This window comes from Vipera berus (assembly GCF_964194415.1).
Source record: "Vipera berus genome assembly, chromosome: 2".
Classification (NCBI taxonomy): Eukaryota; Metazoa; Chordata; class Lepidosauria; order Squamata; family Viperidae; genus Vipera; species Vipera berus.
This window is the reverse complement of record NC_138203.1, coordinates 28,673,531-28,697,719: the sequence shown is the minus strand read 5'-3', so window position 1 is coordinate 28,697,719 and position 24,189 is coordinate 28,673,531. Positions and strand designations below refer to the sequence as shown.

The following is a 24,189-nucleotide window of genomic DNA, read 5'->3' as shown; positions in this document are numbered from 1 at the left end:
AGCTTTCCTTGATTCATGGATCTTACATTCCAGGTTCCTATGGAGAAAAAATCTTTACAGCATCGGACTTTCCTTTCACCACCAGACACATCCACAGCTGAGCGTCCTTTCGGCTTTGGCCCAGTCGCTTCATTCTTTCTGGCGCTACTAGTACTAGCCCTCTGCTCTTCCCCAGTAGCATATTGGACGCCTTCCGACCTGAGGGGCTCATCTTCCAGCATAATATCGTTTTGCCTTTTGGTACTGTCCATAGGGTTTTCATGGCAAAGATAATGGAGTGGGTTGCCATTTCCTTCTCCAGTGGATCACGTTTTGTCAGAACTCTCGGCTATGACCTGTCCGTCTTGGGTGGCCCTGCACGGCATAGCTCATAGCTTCATTGAATTACGCAAGCCCCTTCGCCACGACAAGGCAGTAATCCATAAAGTAGATATGGCATGGAATAAGTTTCAATAAATTACCTCACCAGTTAGCTTTCAGACCAATAGCAGCCACTTTCTCTCCATTGTACCCATTTTTTAAGAGCATCTATGTTATAGCCACTATGTTGAAGACTCAAAAATGTTGAAGACTCTCTAGATCAAAGAATGCACCTGTTTCTGTCCTACATTCATTCAATAGTAGTTTCTCACTGAAGCAATTTTCAGGATCAGAGATGTTCAGGTACATCAGTAGCAATCTTCAAATAGTTCTCTTATCAGACCGCAGGCTTTCTTCTCATGTGTTTTCCTCTAGTTTTCAGATGTATATTACAGTATTAACACTCTAAGGCATACAGTGAATTAATGACAAATTATGTTTCAAAATAGTTTAGACAGAAAAAATTTTCATTAGAAGCTGTGATTGTGCTAAATAACTTATTCAGTACAGACATTTCAGATAACACTGATATATTATCACTACATTGGCTTTTCTCCCTTTAGCATTTAAAAACGGTTAGAATCATTTTTCTGAAGTGGTTATCTATGCAGTCACAAGTCAGGCTTGTATTTCTGTAAAGTAGAATTATTTTAGCCTTTTCTTAGTTGAAAGTAGTTGCATTTTCAATATGCATGACTGAAATATGTTCTTTAGCTTCTGAAAAGCATGCAGTGAACATCCCGTTAAAAGAAAGAAAAAGGAGATTGGCTGTATAACTATACTGACTACCACTAAAAACAAATCCTCTTCATGGGCTCAACTTCAAGATAACAACAAGGGGAGGTGACTACATGTCAGAAACATAGAAATATCATCTATAGCTCCCTGCTTGTGTATTGGATAATACAACCCAGTCAATTTTTAGCACAGCACCAAAGCTGGGATGAGACTGGATGGCACTGCTTTGAACATTAGCAATATATGCAATATCTGAATATAAAAAAGGTAGGCCATTCAGTTAACACAAGAGAACCCAATCAACATTTAGAAAATGAATCACACTGATATACTCTAGAAGAACGATAATGCCATGATAAACTCAGAACTCAGACATCGTTTTTTTAAAAAAAATATCCAGTCCATGTACTGAGTAATATTTAGGTCTATACAGACAATACAAAGATTATTGATATCATCTGAAGCCATAATATTAAGGTCTGGTCTAAAATATTAGCAATATTTTAGATTTTATTGATTTGGAATACAATACATCATTATGGTCTTAATCCTGCAATATTTTCACAGACATATCCAAGGTGATGGAATTTGTAATACAAAATACTGAATGACAATTTTACTATTTAAATATGCATTGCACTGCCATTCTTTATATCTGCAACAAGTGTATTAAATGAAGCACTGATTCTCAATTACTGATATGCCCTTTATGTGTTTAGAAAAGAACACAAAATGAATCAAAAGATATTTGTTTCTGGAAAATTTAATTGAAATGTTTAGTTTTATAATTTGAAAATGTTAGAATTTAGTATACTACTTAACCTGCAGTTTACAGATCTTCACTTCTTCAATAAGCAATCTTCAATTACTTATAGTTGTCATATTGTATTATACAATCTTATTAGTATTTTTTAAAATGTACCTTAAAAAATCCTTACAACGAAAGTTAGACAGGCATAAGAAGCCTTGCCTAAAAATAAAAAAGTGCCTCTCCTTAAAATAGGAAACATGAGAGAAACATGTGAAATGGGGCAGGGAACATATAGAAAGAGAAAGTTGCATATTTTATTCATTTTTATTTTATTCTTTTACAATATTTCAACTCAAAATCTTTTTCAACCTGCCTCATTGATCTGCAATCTTTATGTTCTCTTCTGAAATTTTTAATATTTTAGCTTTAGCATTATCCTAGAATAATTCAGTAAGACATAAAAATAGTACAGGTTCACTATTCTTAACCTTTTGAAGAGAACATCTTTATACAATAAAATTTTTATTCAAATCATATTGTAAATTCATCTTGCAAAGAGATCAGAGATCAATTGGGTTATCAAAGGAAAAAAGCATTGATCAAAACAGTTCTTGGATCTAAAATCAAATCAAACCAAATTAATTTCTTGTAAATGGTTCAGCAAAGTAATTTTAAAACAACAGAATGACTTCATTACTTCTTTTCATGCAAAAGACTAGTATTCAACTCCCCATAGAGGAAATCACAGTAATACTTTCCACTATTTATACAGCTGAATTGCTTGTGGAGCATATGTCTGTTAGACTGCTTGACATCCTTTCCTACTACAAAATTTAATTTAAAATCTTACAATTTATTGCAGTTTTAACAGTTAGCAATAGTATAAGGCAACCTAAGTAAACTAACATCCTTACAGAAAAATATGTGTAGATATTATTAAGAAGAATTCATAATTCTGAGTTCAAAGTCATCATCATTCCGCTAATGGTAAATTAAAAACCTAGTTTTAGAGAATCTGTTTTTGCAAGTTTTTAAATTATAGGTTACTGTATGTAGGAAAATGACAGTAAAACTATCAGAAATAGTATATATTATCTCAACTGTGTTTTAATTTATAAAAGCTGAGCCATCTCTTAGTTTCAAACTCTCTAAGCGATTTTGTAATGAGGTGGAAAGCTGCTCAGTTTGCTTCTATGTTGAAGATACAGGCTTTGTCTCCACTTATTCAGAATCCTTGTAAGAAGTCTTGTAGTTGAGCAACTATTTCTGTATCTACAGTTTCCATAAGAGCTTGAAAGCTTTGTTCTCCCAGCAATTCCTGCTGTGCTTTTAGTTTCTCATATACAAATTGCTGCAGTGACACAGAGTGTACTGGATCCTTTAGTGCAAGCTGCAGGAAAAAGATAAGAAAAATATATAATTTAACAAAACAGGCAAACCTGTAATGATCAGTCTTACAATCTTAATGGCAGTGAAAAGGGCTTTTGTTTCCTGTACTGCTTACACTGAAAACATACTTTACCAGTTGAATCCTTGAAAAGGAAATTTCTGCTAGTTCATCAATTGAAATGAATACGCTTAGCTTCAGTGCCTATTGTGTAACGTAATTATGTACTGTGAACTTCATTTCTGTATTTTTTGTCATTAGTTATTCAAGGCAGATGTTAACAGTTTAACAGACCAATAAACATTTGCGATGTTTTTACTCATATACAAAAATATTTGTAACATTATCTTTAAGCTTTATGATACTATATATTTTATAGGAAATTCCTTCTTAGTAATGCTATTAAAAAATTAGGTTATAGGAGTCTTGTGCCCTTGGAGGCAGCAGTCCTCAAAGAGTTATCCATTCTTACTCTGTTTTAAAAACAACAAAAATTATAAGAGACGAAAATGATCTTTTTATTTAGCCCATGAACAAGTATACCTAGATAGCAAATTGAAAATTCTTGTATGCAGGTTATCATCCTTTCCTATAGTGATATGACGAATGTCAATTTAGCTTACTTTATTTCTTAAATTTGTCAGTAAAAGAGTGCCCCCTCTCTGTAATTACTCTTTTTTGATAACATACAAGTAAGCAATTTATTTGCTAATAACATCAAGACCTCAGCTATGTATCCAATTTTCTATGAAAAATGAACAAAAATGAGCTCCACAATTGTCAGAAAAGTATCTTTAACGGTTAAAGTTTAACCCAAAGCAAAACAACAAAACTAGGCAATACCTCACCCCCACAGTCTACTGCAAAAAGGTTTTCTGAGAAATTTATGGTGACATTTGTAGAATGAACAAAGAACTGAAACTGAAAATTAAAAATAGACAAGAGTTCCTGATAATAATATTGTAAGTGCTAATGTTGAGTTTTTTAAAGTTGCATCTTTAACAAAAGTATATATTTTACAAAAAAAAAATAAAATTATATACAGCTCAGGATGACATAAAAAAACTAAAGCAGTAATTTATACCTACAAACAGAATCTCTATAAAGTGGCTAAGTACAGGTAGTCCTCAATTTAGCCTGCCCCTTACAGTTCTAAGTTGTGATGGTCATAAAACAGATCACTCATGTGACTAATCTGATTTTACAACTTTTTTGTGGCAGTCATCAAGTGAACATGTGACTGTTAAGGGAACCAATGGTTTGCTATTGGCCAGTTTTGTTGAGAACTGTAAGTAAATGCTGGTTTTTGGCAAAATGTTGAAAATGTGGTCAAACAACTGAAGGACACTGCAAACAGCCATAAATGTGGGCCAGTTGCTAAGCTCCCAATATGTAGCCAGGAGGGCCCAGTTCATTGGAACTTCAGAATCTGGTCATAAGTACCTCCAGAGAAATCCGTTGTAACTTTGACTAACTGCTAATAACTGGTCATTAAGTCAAGGGCTATCAGTATATTATTATATATCCAATTCCTGAGCTTAAAATAGTGAAAGAAAAGTCTTCTTTGCAAAGACATTAATTTCATATGTGGGAATTTCCTATTCAAATACTGTTTTTAATTTCAGGCTTTTTACCTTATTCTACCCTACCATTTATAAAACTCAGTGCCTTCAGATATATTGATTTATACTCAAATTAGTATTGGCATATTGAAATAGTAAGCAGTCTTTGAACTTTTCTTCCATGAATCTTTATGCGTGAAAAAACCTGAATTATGTTCATCTCATTGTTAATGTCTTCCATTTATAGCTAATACGGTGTAAGAGTGAACTCTGTGATAATATGATTCTTGAAGAGCATTGAAGAATTACTGTACAACTTGCTAAATTCTCCACTTTTCTCCCTCAAATTACTTTAACAATTCAGTGCTGTATGCCTGCCATAGTATTGTTATTTGAACAAAGACATATAAAGGGATAACACATTACGTACTGTTTAACTGTCAAATTATTAATAGCATCAAATCTCCTTAGGCAACAATAAGAAGCCACTTTTTCTGTCAAATTAATTTATTCACTGTCAGCAATTTTGTAATTATCAGTTTCTCTAAAATATTTCTAGATTGCCATCACTTTTACAGAATATTTTAAAAGCATGTGGAATAGACGCTAATAATATGGATGTTTTTTTTAAAAATATTGGTAGATATAAAAAGTCCCAAATTAAAGATCTGATTTAGCTAAAAGCAGTCATTTTTAATTATGCAAAGAAGTACATTGGATAAATGAGTTTACACAATTTGTAAACTGAGAAGAAAGTAATACCACTGTCTCTGCAAGAACTATCTTGGCCCTCTCTCAACTGGTATCCAGCAACCACCACTTCATCAGTCTATTGAACGGCTTCCAACCCAGCTGGTTCTTATTGAATTCTCAGTATCTGTGCTGAGCTTGCTTTTATCTTCCCTTTACCATCACACTTGTTTTGCTATCTAATGAGTTTTAGATTGTAAGCCTGGAGGCAAGTATTGTATTATCACAGATTTGTATAATGTCCTATGAAAAATGCTTTAAGTAGCATTTTGAATAATTAGGAGGGAAAAAAACCTTCTTTATGGGAGAGATTTTCTGTCATGGAGACAGCAGTAGAAAGCAACAGGGCACCTCAGAATTAAGGTAAAATAGTGTTCCACAGGTGTTTCAGATTACATTTCTCAATACCTTGACAATGACTAAGACTTGTAAGTCTGGGACATGGCAGAAATAGTCCAAAACATTTGGAAATCACGAAATTGCTTAGCTTTAAATCAATGGATTCCAATTGATAGACTATATATACTTTTCTGTCAAAGTAAGAGTTTATGGGTGAATAGAAGAGCTTATAGTAATTTTAACCTATTGCATTTGTGTGTGGTTTGCTTGCTGCAGAGTAGCAGATAGGAAAGCGCTCCAGAGGGTCATTATCATCACCCAGAGAATTATTGGCTGCCCTCTCCTCCCCCCCCCCAGACGAACTGTACAGTTCCTGTTTTCTTAGGAAAGCTCAAAATATTCTTAAAGACTCATCACATCCCGGAGATTCTTTTTTGAAACTATTACCATCTGGCAGACGGTACAGGATAATAAAAACAAAGACAAATAGGCTGAAAAATAGTTTTTTATTCTAGAGCTTTAACCATATTCAATAGCACAGTATAGTGCAACACTGAAGTGCAATATTAGGGGCAGTGCAATGGTGAATAGAATGTGAAGGATGTGTGTATATAATGTATGTATTTATTTGTGGTTTTTGCTTGTGTATAATATGCACTGTGGACAGCACTTAATTTTGTTGTGAGTTACACAATGACAATAAAGATATTCTATTCTATTCTATTCTATTCTATTCTATTCTATTCTATTCTATTCTATTCTATTCTATTCTATTCTATTCTATTCTATTATTTCTATTCTATTCCATTCCATTCCATAGGAATTTGGAATGCTCAGGCATACATCTATAGGTACGTACAAAATATTTTAAGACTAAAATATTCTGATCCAAAACTGTTCCATTTTGACCTCATTGAAAGTGTTTTGCTGTTGGAAGTCAGCCATTCTGTGGTCAGAATGAAAAGGGACTTTTTGGATTGGAAAGCTTCAACTTTGGAATGATTTGCACCTCTCTTTATATTAGTACCAAAAAGTACTAAATAGCCTAGCATTATCAGATGAAATTAGTGTTGTTTCTCATTTGATTTTTCAAAATGAGATGAACCAGTAACTGCATATTATTGATCTACAGATGTAAAATACTTAAGAGAAGTACAATCTCAACAGAAACTTCTAGAACAATATGAAGAAACACTGCTCCCATCTATACTATTAAGTAATAATATTTTTGCATAGAAAACTAATGTGCATATCAGCGTATTTTTCCTTGGATTTTACAATAAAATATCTTTTACAACATATTTTTCTGCTTCCCAGTTTAGCTTATAGTCAGGTTTTCCCACTCAAAATAAAAGTCCAATCCTGCTTAGCTTCATCCTGATCCTGTCCCCTTCTGAAACTTTAAATATATACTTGTTAAATATGGAAATATTTTTTAAAAACCCACATAACTCTATACAGCTTATATAAATTAATGAAACACGATTTTATATTCTAACAACTTTACTGCTAAGTAGTAAAGTAGTATAACATCCTATAGTGTAAAGAAATTGAACTGATATTTTAATTGTTTCTGTTATATAATCGGTTAAAATCTTATGTGAAAATGTTGCCAACATTTTAGAATTTACCTTTCATAGTATCTGAATAGAGTTTTAGATTATAGTTGTACTGTGCAATGAGAGTCTATTGTTTTCCAGAGTGAAACCTGACCTTCTGGAGATCTGCTTCTGGTTGGGGATGGATAGAATTTTCCTATTTTTATTTTCATATAACTCTTTTATCACAACACAACTACAGATTAAGAGTCAGTTTAGTGTAGTAATTAAAAGACAGACTAGAATCCCTAGTCTCATCTTAGCCATAAGACCAACTGAGTGATCTTGGGTCAGTCACTTCTTTCAGCTCTCAAGACAATGGCAAGCCACTTCTAAAAAATGCTGCCAAGAAAACTGCAGGAGAATTTACCAGGAGTAAAAATCAACTTAAAAGTACAAATTTGAATTTTGAACCACAGATTATTTTTCTCTTATTATTTTCCTTGTTGATTTTTTATTATTTTCCTTGTTTGATTTGCTTGTTGATTTTAATGTGCAATTATTATTTTGTCTATTTTAATATCTCCCCCTATCTCAAAATTCCATGTCTGCGGGGTTCAATATTTCATCAACTGTTTCTCTGAGAATAATTATACAACTGAGGGGAGGAAAAACTTAACTTACAAACTGCTGAAATTTAATTAAAATTATTTAATATAGTTGAATTTGACTGTACCATCTTTTTTCTTTTGTCCTGTTCTGTGGGTGGCTCTTCTTCTTCTATCACTTTTGGTTCTTCAAAACTAGACATCAACATGCAACTAAAAAAACAAAACCAAAATGCAAATATATTAACTTCCAATCATCCTAAGAAGGATTTTAAGGAATTGTATAACTGTATGTTGTTCAAAGCTAAAGACTTATACAGAAGTATGCATAAAGAGTATTTTGCAAAATGAACAATAATTAAAACTTGAAATAAAAAACTTGCAAATGCATTTAAAATATTATCTATCTTTATTAGCCAATCTAAGAATAATATATAATCACATTTACTATTTCCATATAAGAATATCAAAACACATCTACTCCCTCTAGTGACAAACTAGGCTAAAATGAGTTACTTATTCTGGTAGCTTCATTGTAGTATGCATATGCAAAGTAATATTCTACTTACTCTTTGAATGTTCTTGTTTCTATATCTTCAGTCATAACATCATGCAACCCTTCAACTGAAATATTTATGATACCACAAAATTTATCTTGGACAATACTAGAAAAGACATGGAAATTATTTAAATCATTTTGTTAAATACAAAACAAGTTTAGCATTGCTTTTACTATATCTTTTGAGTTTTCTTTTTTTTTTTGTTTAATGCTTAGCTGATCACTCATGTTTATCCCAAAACTAAGAATATTCTGATTTCAAAATATTGTGTAACAACTAATGTTATATAGTTTCTACATGGAAGACAGTAGCAAATCAGAGAGAAAGAGGTAGAGCACACATGCTAGTTAGACTACAATCTAAGTATGCAATTGTTTCCTTGTTATACAAGTGTAATACAATCTATCTTGACAACCGAGTCACATTGGTGTTCGTATGTTTAATAACATTTTTTGTTTAACCAGTGAATGTGACTCCCTGTTCAATTCTTCCCTATGCAACCCATAAAGCTAAGGACTTCCCAAGTCTCAAATATATATTCCATTTTGACAGCAGAACCTGAGAATACTTAGGAATATTAAAATTTAAATCAGTGTATAAACACAGCAACAGACATTTACCAGAAGTTATTTGCCATCTCTCTATGACTCCTGAACGTCCTTTACCTTTACAATTTACCAATTTTTTTTGTTCTTGGAATAGGAGCACACTTTTAAATCATTAAAATGCAATATGAATCCTTTTATTTTCTAAAAATTTATAACTAGGACTATATAGAGCCAAGTCACTGTAGTATTTAAAGATGCTTGCTTTGCACCATGAAAGCTAGTTCTTTTGTTTTCTAAATTAAGCATCTTTTAAAAGGAGAAAAAATGAAACCTAGTGGCCTAAGGGAAGATTCCTTGGACATATTACTGCTCTCCAAAAGAGCTAGTGAGGCGTGCAGCTTCAAAGTTAAATGTAACTCATCTGTTATATAACTAATATCATAATGGATTCACAGGTTGGCAACACATTTCCAGCCAGAAACTATAATGCTTAGTTAGAAAGATCCTGGGTTTATCAAAACCAAACTATGAATTGTACTTAATAACGTTAATAAAATGTGTGGCATTTTAAAATCTCTCACTCCAGTATTTACTAGTAATATTTCCCACAAAACAGGACACCAAAAGCAGAGGAAATACAATATGGTTCATATACATTGTCCGGACTGTATATATTATGCATATATTAGTAGATGTATACACATTATTATACATTTTTTTATTTTCAAAAAAGATGTTAGTAGAGTTCCTAGAATATTATAATTATCCCATGTACCACATCTAGATTTCCCCCCACTTCTTTGAGTCAGATGCTTCTTTATGTGCTATCACACCACACTGACAGGGCAAGTCACCTGTATATAAACAGATAACAAATCCCACTTCCTTCTAACTCTGATGTTGAGTAATAAAAAGTCTGCAAGAAAACAAGCTCAAAGAGCACCAAGAAGTCCACAACCCCCAGTCCATGGACCAGTACCGGGCTGTGGAATGCCAGCAACCGATCCGCACAAAAAAGCAAAGCTCCATCTGCGAGATGCAGGCAGCACACAAAACTACGCACACTCTGGTCCATGGAAACACCTTTCTCCACAGAACTGGTCCCTAGTGCCCAAAAGGTTGGGAACCGCTGCCCAAAAGGTTGGCCTCCACCACCAGAGTGTTTTTTCAAAGGGCAAACCCCTCCCCCTATATCGGAATAAATTGGTAAAATCTGCTTCTCTAGCAGAAGTGCTATGCACTATTGTTTTTGTTTTTTAAAAAAGCCTCCAAAATACAAAGTGCTTCCATTGGAACTTCTATCATAGGGAAATGGGGATTGAAACCAAATAAATTTTCTTGTAAATGCTCTCTTTAATTATTCTAGTTAATGTAATTATTATCTATGAATTAAAACAGATATGCAATCTCTTTAAAACTGTGCTTTGCTACAGTGCTAATGTTTTCATGCAATAATTTCATAATAAAAGCTGTTTTATCCAACAAATATTACAGAGCTTCATGATGGTGTCCAAAATAGCTGGTAGCATGAAATAACAGAAATTATTTCTAGGAATTTATCAATAGTAATAAGCAGTTAAACAATCCTGTTCTTTTTAATATAACATCAAATTTCTGCAGAATACCAAACATAAAATAACATTAATGATATATAATTGCTACAGGCAAGTCAAATAAAATTGAATAATTATAGCTAAAATATAGTTAAAATCAATAAAATGCAGATATTAAAATTAGAACAAAATGTAAATGTTAAAAAAAAATATTAGCTGCATTTCAACCTCCCACCCCAACCTCAGTAGTTAAACTTGCATTTATAAGTCACATAGTGTTGCCTTTTATAGACATGAAAAGTGTGATGAACGTATTACAGTGCTGAATGTTCAAATAGGATAACCTGTGCTTGGTTTTCAAGGGCTGTTGAAAGTTCAGCAGGACCCAATTCAGAACTTCCCAGTGGGTTCTGAGGTACGGTAACATTGTAACTACCAGCCTGATAAAAGCCATAGTATTCTATTGTATTGTCAGAGTTCTTTTGTAGATTGTACTTCTGCTTCAATTTAATGATTTTGTAGAACAAAAAGAAGATCATAGCACAGGCCAAAATGAAAAAGGTTAATAAAATGTCAAAAGCCTGCTTTAGTTTCTCTACTTGCTGTGTACAAATTGGTGATGTTTTAAACGATACAGAAACAGCTTCCGGAGATAGTACTTTATTTTCTTTCATGGTCAAATTAGCAGGTATCTTCTGTGTTGCTATTTGTTCCTGTTTTGAATTCCTACTAGAATTTTCATCACTGAGATTTTGATAAACAGATGTATAAGATACTTTTACCAATGATGTAACTGTATTTGCATTAAAGTTCAACTGTTCTTTAACTGTATTACTTGTGAGGTACATATTCTGTGCCACTAATGAACTAGTAAAGCTCTGCTGGATTCCTGCAGATTTACTGTTCTTGAAAATTTCGGGACTTGTACTGTTGAAACAATTTTTGAACAAATGCAAGCTAGCATAATTCATATATCTTCCGTGCAGACTGGAAGGACTTTGGCAAAGGAGTTTCACGGAGATAGAAGAAGAAGCTAGCCAATTCATCAATCTGTGTAATTTGCAGCTACAATCCCAAGGATTGTAATTTGCCTGTAAGTGAGTTAAAAAAACCAAAGGCTTGAGCACAATAGGCTGTAAAAATGTAAGATTATTGAAAGATAGATCAAGTATTTTCAAAGCGGATCCCATTCCTTCAAAAGTATTACCTGCAATATCAATTATTTTGTTTCTGTCAAGATGCAAAAACTTTAAATGATCCAACAATGAGAAAGTATGGGAATTGATGTTCACTAAATTATTATCGCTCAAAACTAGCTTTTTAAGATTAACTAAACCTGAAAATCCGTTTGCATTAATAGTGTTTATTTTAGCACTTTTTAAAAATAGATATTCAAGCTTGCTAAGTCCTTTAAATGCAAAAGGAGGAATTGACCCAACAGGGTTTCGTGACAATGAAAGTTTTTGAAGTTTGCTCAGTACTAGAAACGCAGTGGATGGCACACATGTTAAATTATTTCCTTCGAGGTGCAAGCCTGTAAGATTATCAAGGTGCTGGAATGCTCTGTCTGATATTTGTGAAATCTTATTGTTTGCTAGGTTAAGAATTCGAAGATCAATCATGCCAAAGAAAACGCGGCTACCAAGGATCCTGAGGTGATTGTTTTGCAGCATTAGATAATGAACTGAAGTGAGGTTACCAAATAATCCTTCAGAAACAAAGTCAATTTCATTATTCTGAAGATATAAAGAATGAAGATTTGAAAGTCCTTCAAATGTTCCAGGATACAAATGTTTTATATGATTATTATTCAGCTGTAGATAGCATAATTTTTTCAATTCAGCAAATATATTTGGATATACATATAAAATGCCAGAATTGTCCAAGTGTAGTACAATAAGCTGCTGGAGGCTTATCAGTGTATTTGGAGTTATGTGTGATATATTGTTGCCACTTAAGTAGAGAAATAAAGTATTCTGTGGAAAATTGTTTGGAATAAAAGAAAGACTTGAATTACGGCAGTCAACTTGTCTGCCTATACACTGCTGGCAAACTGATGGACAACAAAATATATCCTTTTGGATCATCATCAGCAGAAGACAATTAAAAATATGTTGAAATGACTCAAAGTGATGAAGTTGATACATATCCCAGGCTTTGACTGTCCAAGTCACCTTTGACTGCGCTATCAGGAAAAAAGTTAAAAAAATGCTTATTCAAAATTCTTGTAGCTCACTATTTTTATCAGTATTACCTATACAGTTATTTAGAAGTGCTTTATAGTCCTCAATTTACGACCACAATTGACCCAAAATTTCTGTTGCTAAGTGACACATTTAACAAGTGAGTTTTGCCACACTTTAACGACCTTTCTTGCTACATTTGTTAACTGAATCCCTGCAGTTAATAAATTAGTAACTTGGTTAAGTGAATTTGGCTTCCCCCATTGACTTTGCTTGTCAGAAGGTCGCAAAAGGGGATCACATGACCCTGGGACACTGCAGTCACTTTTTTCAGTTGCATTTTAACTTGGAACAGTCACTAAACAAACTGTTGTAGGTCAAGGACTACCTGTATCTATTTTATTCCAACATTTATAGTTAAAATTAAATTTACATTTACTATATTTGAAGATTGTTAACGATAAAAATTAAATGCTTACATTATTTAAACAGAATGTAAAAGTTCTGTTACAAAATTGCCAGGTAAGTTATATTTTAAGCTATAAATTACATTCTTCAACCTTTAATGGTTCATCCTTTATAGCTGCACATAGCTTATATTAACAACATTTCTACTGTTCTAAGTTTAAAATATATTAAAATTGTTCTCACCCAGAACATGAAACTCATTTTATCAGTTAAATGTTTTCCTTCTGTTGAAGTTTCTCACACACTACCAGTTCTGCAACTGTTCCTACAGGAAATACTACTCTTCCCATCGGCTCCTCTACAATGACTGGCTGAAATCAAGTTACCATGGATACAGGAAACTGAGAGACAGGAAGTCCTTTTATCTGCAGTTCTGAAATGCTGATGGAAAAAATCTCTAACTTGATTTAAACTAACCTTGATTTATTTTTCTTCTCTAACTACTGAATATGTTGAAGCAAATCTAAATATAAGAGCAATTTAAGATGTAAGGTGCTTGTAAATGGTGAAAGCAATTGCTTATAAGCAGAGAAGGAAATATTTCACTGTATTCAAACTTAGAAATTCCCCAATCAAATTACCATTAAAATTAGTGTTATGGTCCATACAGAACGCTTGAATGCACATAGAAGGAAGTTATAGGTGGCAAAAATGATAGTATATGGTTATAAAAGAATCAGTTGCTAATTTGTGGCCACTTCCATAATGCCCTTGTCTTTGCTTCACTGCCACCAGATTTTTTTTGTAAAGCTGGCTTTTTTTCCCCCTTCAGCCAGCCAGCACACCTTCTATTTGGCCAATATGACAGCATTATAAACCACAGAGGCTTTCCACTTTTCCTTATTCTTCGTTTGCTGCATTTGCTTTTTCACAGCAAGGGAGAATGAAGTAAAAATAAATAAGTGTCCACTTTCTGGAGGCACAGCAAAGCACTTCCCCAAGGCATCCAGAAAATAATTACATTGCTTTAGAAGAAGGCAGAATTTTCCACTAAGAAAAGCATGCCAACATAACTATAAACGATCAGAGCTGTCTCCAATGTGTTTCCTCTGGAGCAACAGAACTAAATAACTTCAGAAATTAACTGCTTGAAGTTCCACAATACTAGTGGTACTGATCTCAGACTGGTGCTATTTTTGAATATGAAGTAGTCCTAACAAATGCTACTGAATAGATAAGACATCTGATTTCTCAAAGTTCTCTTTTAAGAGAAAACGTTGTGCTACAATAGGAAAAAAGGGTCCTCTAATTGGCCTGATCTAGTCAATTATCACTCAATGTATTAACATTTATTTTATATATAAAGAGTCCCATCTTCTGCAAGGAGGTGCTTCCAAGGCCCTTGCTTAAGAAGTCATCTTTGGTTGGACAATTTTAACAAATGCTCTGATGCCAATAATTTATTTTCATTTCATTTTCATTGAAACTTATCATAATGGTTGCCTTTCCAAATTCTTTTGATATCTATACTGGGTATAAAACAAAAAATGGCTGTGGCTGTTCTGACAAGATGCTTATTACCAAGAGAAAGACAAAGGGAAATAAAATCTTCCTGATATTCCTGGATGTAGTGATATTGTTGACCATGGTATCTTGATGGTATTAAACCACCTATCATGTTTAATATCATTTAGCATGTTGTTTTAATTAGAAGATTTAGATCTGGATTTGGTTTATAGGTACCACTTTAAAATATTTCCACTCCCCTTTTCTTGCAGCATTATTAAAGATATTGAGAGGCATCTATTAAACCTTCTAGGAGATTTCCTAAGGAGTCTAGCAAGGCTTTTCTTCACTCTTCTTTGTGTTATATGAAGGTTCATTCACAGATTAGGAACATGTTACCAATATGTTGAATAGAATCCTTTCCTTGAAGTTGGGTAAATTCAGGGTTTCTAAATGGGTCCAAACAGTAAAGAATGGAAATAGATGTGGAAGAACAATCTAAAACTAAATATGGGCAAAATATTACTGATTCCAGGACAGGATTTTAGGATTCAGGAAATATAAATGTTCTGGTTGGGGGTGTACTTAGAGTCTTAGACAATAGAGAGACATAGAAAGATGACCAATTAGGCATTAAATCCAGGATTAAATCTAATCAGAACAGTAATCCAAATTAAAGCACAGACACAGCTGTTTACACTTCACTTGAATGCATCCCATCACTTCATGGAGAGGGAAAGGGAAACACTCTTTTTTTCCTAGCGTTTAGTCAGACTTTACCTCCTATGGTTAAGTTAATTATTCCATTGATTCTGGAATAAGAGAGAACATACCTTTATTTCATTTTCTTGACATGTTTTCTAATATTTGAAAAGTGCTATTGTATTTCTTTTCAGCTGACTTTATAAAAGGCTAAATATAACTAGATCAGTCATTCTCTTTTCGCTGATAATTTCCTAATCTGCTGATCATCCTTGTTGCTGTTCTCTGAAATTGTTCCAATTTCTCTGACTTCTTCTTGTAGCGTGGCCTTCAGAACTGGATATAGTAATTGAAATGGGGCGTGGCCAAAATAGAGTACGAACAATTATTTCCTGTGATTTGTAAATTATGATGTTGATGCAGTCCAAAACTTCATTTGCCTTTCTGGCAGTCATATTATGCTGATGGCTCATATTCAGTTTGCAATCAACTGCTATTCTGAGGGGTTTTTTCCTCAAGCGTCATTACCAACCAGATATTCCCACCCCCACCCATACATTTGATTTTTGCTTCCTAAGTAACTTCTCTATTAAATTTTATTTTGTTACTTTCAGTGCAGTTCTGCACCATACCAACATAGTTTTGAATGTTATTTCCCTCTTTTAGGATATTAGTTATCTCATTATAGGGATTCATGATGATGATCTTGGAGAAAGTACAGCAACAACAGGCAGAGAAGCATGCATTAAGCTCAGGGAGATGAGAGAATATTTAATACTTAATATTAACTCTTTTTAATGTTTCTTGTTTTTTATGAAGCTTTAATTTTTTACTGTATTTTTCTAAGTTACCCAGAGCTGTTAATTAAGTTGGAAGCACATTTTCTAAATTTTTAAAAAATGAAATTAGACATTTACTAAACTTTTTTTTGGTTGATCAGTTTTCTTGTTTGTACCAATTGCCATTATTTATATAAATCCAGTAAATTAAACTTTGGGTTTAACTGACCAAATCTCATAACTACTATTCAATCTGTAAAATCTGAGAATATGAAGAGGAACCTTAAATAGCTGCCCATATGGGACTATTCTGCCTGCCAGCCCTGGAATGCAGTCGTCTTCTCCAGTTGGGTCTAAGATTTGTTCTGAAGGCCTTCTCAGAAAAAATATTAAATCTATTAATCTTTAAATCATGAAATTTTATTTATTTTTGATTTACATTAATTTTTTTCCAGGTTTGCCTCTTCCTCAGTAGCTGCTTAAGCCCTCCAACGTTTATTTATTTCAATTTATATACCGCCCTTTTCCCGAGGGACTCAGGGCGGTTTACAGGGCAAATTAAAACAGTACAATATATACAGGTTAAAATAAAATAAAATTAAACAGCCCCAAAATAATTAAAATTAAAACCTTAACCCAAAACCCTCAGTCCAGGTCAGCAAGCTCGAATAGCCAAGTTTTTAGGTCCCGGCGAAACGAGCGAAGGTCGGGGGCCATCCGGAGTTCCACAGGCAGCTGATTCCAAAGGGTAGGCGCACCCACCGAGAACGCTCTCCCCCTGGGGGCCACCAGCCGGCACTCCCTGACTGGCGGCACCCTGAGGAGGCCCTCCCTGTGGGAGCGCACAAGACGATGGGAAGTTGATGCTGGCAGCAGGTGCTCCCGAAGATAGTCCGGACCCATGTCATTTAGGGCTCTATAGGTCCTCACCAGCACCTTGAATCTCACCCGGAGGGCAACTGGAAGCCAATGCAGCTCACTGAGAAGAGGCGTTACATGGGAGTATCGGGAAACCCCCATCACAACTCGTGCGGCTGCATTCTGCACCAGCTGAAGCCTCCGAGTGGTCCTCAAGGGCAGCCCCATGTAGAGAGCATTGCAGTAGTCTATCCGGGAGGTCACAAGTGCATGAGTGACTGTATGTAGGACGTCTCGGTCCAGATAGGGCCGCAACTGGTGCACCAGGCGAACCGGGGCAAAAGCCCCCCTGGCCACGGCTCCTATATGATCTTCCAAACTGAGCCGTGAGTCCAGGAGGACGCCCAAGTTGTAGGCCCTATCTACGGGGGGTAACACCTCACCCCCCATAATTAACGATGGAATAGACTGGTTAATCCGAGATGCCGGTATGCACAGCCAGTCTTGGCGGGATTAAGTTCAAGCCTGTTTCTCCCCATCCAGACCCGGACCACCTCCAGGCAACGGGACATCACGTTGAGGGCATCACTGGGTTGGTTCGGGGGGGAGAGAAAAAGCTGGGTATCATCAGCGTACTGATGATACCCCACCCCAAAACCACGGCTTCATATAGATGTTGAACAAGTGGGGAGAAAGGACTGACCCGAGGAACTCCACAAACGAGAGGCCTCGGGGCTGACCTCTGCCCTCCTGCCAACACCGACTGCGAGCGGCCCAGGAGGTAGGAGGAGAACCACTGTAGAACAGTTGCCCCCCCACTCCCAACCCCGAGACTCTGCAGCAAGATACCATGGTCGATGGTATCGAAAGCCGCTGAGAGGTCTAATAGGACTAGGAGAGAGGAACAACCCCTGTCCCGAGCCTGCCAGAGATCATTCATCAGCACGACCAATGCCGTCTCTGTGCTGTACCCAGGCCTGAAGCCCGATTGGTACGGGTCCAGATAGTCAGTTTCCTCCAGGAACAGAGGGAGCTGACGTGCCACCACGCTCTCAACACCCTTCGCTACAAAGCAAAGGTTGGAGACAGGACGATAGTTGTTCAAAACAGCTGGATCCAGGACAGGCTTCTTGAGGAGGGGCCTCACCACCGCCTCCCTCAAGGCAGCAGGGAAGCTAACCTCCCTCAAGGAAGCAGTTATTACTGCATGGATCCAGCCTCGTGTCCCCTCTCGAGCTGCATACACCAGCCAGGAGGGGCACAGGTCCAACAAACACGTGGTGGAACTCAGCCTCCCCATGATCCTGTCCACCTCTTCTGGAATTACAAGATCGAATTCATCCCAGATAATATTTCCAAGACCGCTCGTCTCCCCCCCCGTCCGACTCTGCCCAGTCGGAGTCCAGACCGGCCCGGATCTGAGCGATTTTATCCGTCAGATGCTGACTAAACTCCTCAGCCCGCCCCTGCAAGGGCTTCTCCCTCACCTCCTGATTAAGGAGGGAGCGAGTCACACTAAACAGGGCAGCCGGGTGATTATCTGCGGAAGCGATGAGGGCAGCGAAGTAGTTAGACTTCGCCACCTCCATCGTGGCAAGATAAGACCTCGTTGAGGTTCTTAACCGCAATCGATCAGATTCGGACCGGCTGGATCTCCAACAGCTCTCCAGACCCCGTCTCTGGTGCTTCATTTCCCGGAGCTCCACAGAAAACCATGGAGCCCAAAGGGATCTGTGCTGGGTCAGAGGTCGCAAGGGTACAACACGGTCGAGCGCCTCGGTGGCCGCCCTTTCCCAGGCATCCACCAAGGCGTCGGCCAGGCTGTGAGTGAGATAGGTATAGACCCAAGCGTCGTCTGGAACCGTTCTGGATCCATTAGGTGCCTGGGGCGGAACCACCTGGTCGGCTCCGCAGCCCAGCGGCGAGGGGTGGCAAAGCGGAAGACCAACCAATGATCGGTCCATGACGGGGACAATAGTTGGCGAACCCCCTCCCAGATCATCAAACCACTGTCCAGATAAGAAGACAAGGTCGTCGGACCCTCAATTACTTGGGTCAGGTCCATGGCCGTCATGGAGGCCATGAACTCCCAAGCCAACTCTGACGACCCCCCCAGGAAAGGCAGGTTAAAGTCCCCCAGAACTATAAGTCTGGGAAACGCAACCGCCAACCCTGAGAGGGTGTCAAGCTCAGGCAAGGCTGTTGCCACGCAGCTGGGCGCCTGGTACGTTAGCAACAGGCCCAACTGAGCCCCAGGGCCGCACCTCAGGAGTGACTCACACCCGACTATCTGTACGACAGTGGCCTCCTGCGGACATAAGGTCTCCCGTATAACCACCGCCACACCCCTGCCCCTGCCCTGAGCCCGAGGCCGGTGAAGCACACGGAAACCTGGAGGGCAAAGTTCAGTCAGAGGGACACCTCCCTCTGGGCCCAACCAGGTTTCCGTAATGCATGCCAGGTCCGCACATTCCTCCTCGATCAGATCCCGAACGAGGGGAGCCTTATTCACAACGGACCTGGCATTAAAGTACACTAGCCTGAGCTCAGGGGCCTTGATCTGGAAGGATGGGAATATTTCTTGAGCAAAAGTATATCTCCTTTATTTCCACCAGAATGTCTGTACTAGATGAAACATCTTTATGGATGAAAAAATGATGTATCTGGGTTCAACGCTAGTATCCAATACTACAATAATCAAACTGACTTTCATAGTTAAGAAGTTGTTTTCCTTAAGCTCAACAGAAGCATCCATAATGTCAACGAATTCAGTAGTTTTCATTTTGTTTTGTATTATCTTGTTTAACTGTTTATTCCTATGGCCAACAAAAAAAAAAGATGAAACTAAAACATTCACATAATATCAGTCAGGAACCAGAATCCAAAGCACTGTGCAAATAACTATACGTAGAGGATGTATATTTAAATTCATAGGACAACAAATTTGTGAGGATTTGAATCAAAGAAAATTCAAAAATGAAAGTTGCACTTTGACAAGGCTAACTGCTCACTGTATTTTGTAGCCAATAAATCTAAAGTGTTGCTTACCTATTGTCTGATGGCAGTAATGAAAGCAAAGCCAAAGCTGAAAGCTTTCTTCTCTCTGGCTGTGTTATATTATCCATGCGATCAACCCACATTTCAATTATGTGTCCAAGGAGATGGTCTGGCTAGATAAAAACAATGTTAGTTAAAATCTCATATAAGCATGATAAACAACCTAGCTATTTGCAGCACAATTTTTTTTTACATGTTATAGGTTTTGTTATTCTGCCAATAGAATAATCAATTAATTTGGACTCCAAAATACAAAACAATAATTTTGAACACTATAAAGAAAACATGCATATGGCTGCGGACAAAACTATGTATGGCATATGTGAAAATAAACTACATAAGAGATCTAAATTCAAGATAAAAATGAATGTGTCAACATACATTTCATGAAGCTACATATTACCGTAATCCCTTCTAAAATTATTTGTGAAATCTCTTAAAAACAAAGCCTGATATCTGATGCTGTTTCTTTAATCATAATTGCTAAGCAGGATTTATCTTCTAAAGTATCCTTGCTGAATAAAGTGAATTTCCCTTGATAGAAACATTAAATAAATTAAATAGTTTGTTATTATTTAATGACTGAACATTATACAGAAAATGACTGCTTTGAGACAATTTTTTATGTATTCAATTAATTTAAGCCCACTGGGAAATACAAACTGGAAGGTGGATAATTAAAAGATAGCTCAATGAATATTTGAGGCAGAATAAACAAATTGTAATTACTTATGAACATATAAAAGAATGAATACAGATACCAATATTACTAGCAAATGTAAGACCTCAAAACATAGTAAATGATAAAAGAAACTCAGATAACAATAGCAAATGACCTCCCGCTCGTGACCTCCCGTTTAGACTACTGCAACGCTCTCTACATGGGGCTGCCCTTGAGGACCACTCGGAGGCTTCAGCTGGTGCAGAATGCGGCCGCGCGAGTTGTGATGGGGGTCTCCCGATACTCCCATGTAACACCTCTACTCCGCGAGCTGCATTGGCTTCCGGTTGCCCTCCGGGTGAGATTCAAGGTGCTGGTGATGACCTATAAAGCCCTAAATGGCTTGGGTCCGGGATATCTGAGGGAACACCTGCTGCCGGCATCAAGTTCCCTTCGTCCAGTGCGCTCCCACAGGGAGGGTGTTCTCAGGGTGCCACCGGTAAGAGATTGCCGGCGGACGACACCCAGGGATAGGGCCTTCTCAGTGGGGGCGCCTGCCCTTTGGAACCAGCTGCCAGTGGAGCTGAGGACTGCCCCCGACCTCCGTTCATTCCGCCGGGACCTGAAGACCTGGCTCTTCGAGCTCTCTGGCCCAGGCTGAGGATTAATTTTATTTTAACTGGGGTTTTATTTATACAGGGACAAATATAAATTTTTTTAAATTTGTTTTTAACTTTTGTATCTTGGTTTTTAATTACCCTGTAAACCGCCCTGAGTCCTTCGGGAAAGGGCGGTATATAAATGTAAATAAATAAATAAATAAATAAATAAATAAATAAATAAATAAATAAATAAATAAATAAATAAATAAATAAATAAATAAATATAGCAGCTGATATGAACTACAGATAACATAGAAGAAGTAATAACAACAAAAACCCAGAAAAAGGGGCAACACCAAGAAATTATAGGCCAATGACAAGCTTATCTATAATGTTTAAATTACACATGGGAATAATAGCAGACTATATCCAAGACTATTTATAAGAAAAACCATCCTTCCAGTAGAACAGAAAGGAAATAAAAGGAAAATCAGAGGTACAAAATATCAACATCTAATTGACAAAGCAGTTCTGAAGAATTGCAAACATCAATCTTCATATAGTCTTGATTGACTATAAAAAAGGCGTTTGATTCATTACTGCATAGTTGGATCATCAAATATTTGGAAACAACTGCTGTCAGTAAAAACATTTCACTGTTTATAGAAAAAAATAATGAAACAGTGAAAGCCAGAATTAATGATAGGAAATAAAAAATATTGGCTTGTCAGCATTAGGAGAGGGTGACTCATTGTCATCCTTATCATTTGTCATTGCTATGATTCCACTTTCAGTGATTTTGAAGAAACCACATCTTTACTACCAAACAGCAAAAAGTTGCTAATAAAATCTCACATTTGCTTTATAGGGATGATCTGAAACTTTTGGAAAATCAGAAATCGAATTACAAACATTGACAAAAAATGTAAGAATTTATAGCACATATATACAACTGGAGTTTGGCCTACAGAAACGTCCTATATTAGCAATCAACCAACCAATCAATTTGGTCAAACAATAATAAAATTTAAATACAAATGGCCAAATCATCAGGAGTATAGGATGAAGCCTATGAATATATTTTTACAGTTGGATAATATCAAGCATGGACAAGTTAAAAATGTGATTAGTAAAAATACATCCAGAGTGACAAAATTGTTAAAAACAAAATTGATCTGTGGAAATGCCATCAATACCTGGGCTACAGCTGTGATACGATACATTGCTGAAATTAACTGGACACAAGTTGAAATGGACCAAAAAATTTAAAAAAGTGATGTATAAATCAAAAAATAAAAAGTGATGAATGTTCACTATGCATTACATCCTCATAGAGATATTGATAGATTATACTCTGCCCAAATAGAAGCAGGGGTTTATTGTTTAAGAAAAGCATATGTTGGCTGATTGTGTAAAAGACAGCCAAGGAGAAGCACTAATTCAATTAAAAATTGGAATGTAAAGGAAAAACAAAGTAAATATCAAAAATAATGTAGTAAAAACACAGAAAGAATGCTGACAAGGAAAAACATTACACGGTAAATTTCTACCAAAGACTAAGGGGAAAGTGGATAAAGATAAAATGGCGTACAACATTAAAACTATGGATTGACTTTGGCTATGAAGGAGCAAGTTATCTGAACTAATGCAATCAAGAGCATTATTGAAAAAATCATCAAATGATTCAAAGTTCAGATTTGTGCAAAGGAGCAGAAAAAACAGCACATCATAGATTCAGTTCATGCAAGATCACACAAATTGATTATAAGTGAAATAATACAGTGGCTTAAATGATTTATCATGAGCCAGTAATGAAAAATTAATGAAAGATTTTTGAAATGAGATACTGAAGTTGTTCATTAACAAATCAGCTGAGGCAAATGGTCTTCAATCTGGACCAATGCCAGAACTCCAACTACTGTGACAATAATTTTTTAAAAAATGTGCTGATTCAGTTCCTCACTAATTTCCTCTGGCCCTAAATAAATAGATAATTAGCTAATAAGTCATGCTATCCAAGATCAACACCATGCCTTTTTTATGAATTGAATGAAAAGCCAATGAATAAAGTCAAAGAAGTCAAAAATCCTCTGAAAAGGTATACACACGAATACACACACACACACACACACACACACACACACATTTTTTAAAAAAATATTATAGTAGTAATATCTAATATAAACTAAACTTAAAAAAAGATTAAAAGTGAAAAGTGCAAAAGAAAAAAAGAGAAGGCAATGTATCATATGTATGACTAAGGCAACAAACATTAAAGTGAACAAAAAATAAAATAAATCAGTGAAGATAATAAATTGATTTGCTCGAAACTGCTACTATAATTTCAACTAACAATGTTAGCTCAAATGCACTATAATGAAGAAAAAAGATTTCCAGTGACAAAAAATTTGCTCTGACAGGAATATTTTAAATGTTGGTCAATTTATGTCTTTCATAAACAAAAGGCGTAAAATATAAATCACTTACTTCTTGGTTAAATTCACAAGCCATCTGGTTTAGAAGCAATGAGAAAAAACTTTTATTTTGCAACAAGACTCTACCAATGACTCCCAAGTAAGTTGACATTACAACTGGGTATCTCTGAAATGAAAAAGGTCATTTTAGCTTTTTATCAGTGGGAAAGTATGAACATGACAAAAGCATGCTGGACTGATTAAATAAGGTTATTCCATATGGCCTACTGCATTACCAATTTTGCAGTACTATATATTTACTGTA

The 24,189-nt window shown here is 36.1% G+C and overlaps 1 protein-coding gene across 4 annotated transcripts in view; it reads right to left on the bottom strand.

Annotated features, from left to right (window-relative positions):
• Positions 1-2,144: 2,144 nt before the first annotated feature.
• IPO11 (importin 11) overlaps positions 2,145-24,189 on the bottom strand; it is a 74,420-nt gene continuing 52,375 nt past the window's right edge. For 3 of the 4 annotated variants that reach the window (XM_081319805.1, XM_081319806.1, XM_081319807.1), the window contains exons 26-30: positions 23,938-24,051; positions 20,179-20,300; positions 8,603-8,698; positions 8,162-8,246; positions 2,145-3,239 (exon numbers count right to left, since the gene is read on the bottom strand). In XM_081319805.1, coding sequence (XP_081175931.1) covers positions 3,075-3,239; positions 8,162-8,246; positions 8,603-8,698; positions 20,179-20,300; positions 23,938-24,051 — 582 coding nt within the window. In that variant the 3' untranslated portion in view covers positions 2,145-3,074. Of the gene's footprint in view, positions 3,240-8,161; positions 8,247-8,602; positions 8,699-20,178; positions 20,301-23,937; positions 24,052-24,189 lie in introns of those variants that run through there. The other variant, XR_014025390.1, reaches the window with a different exon arrangement.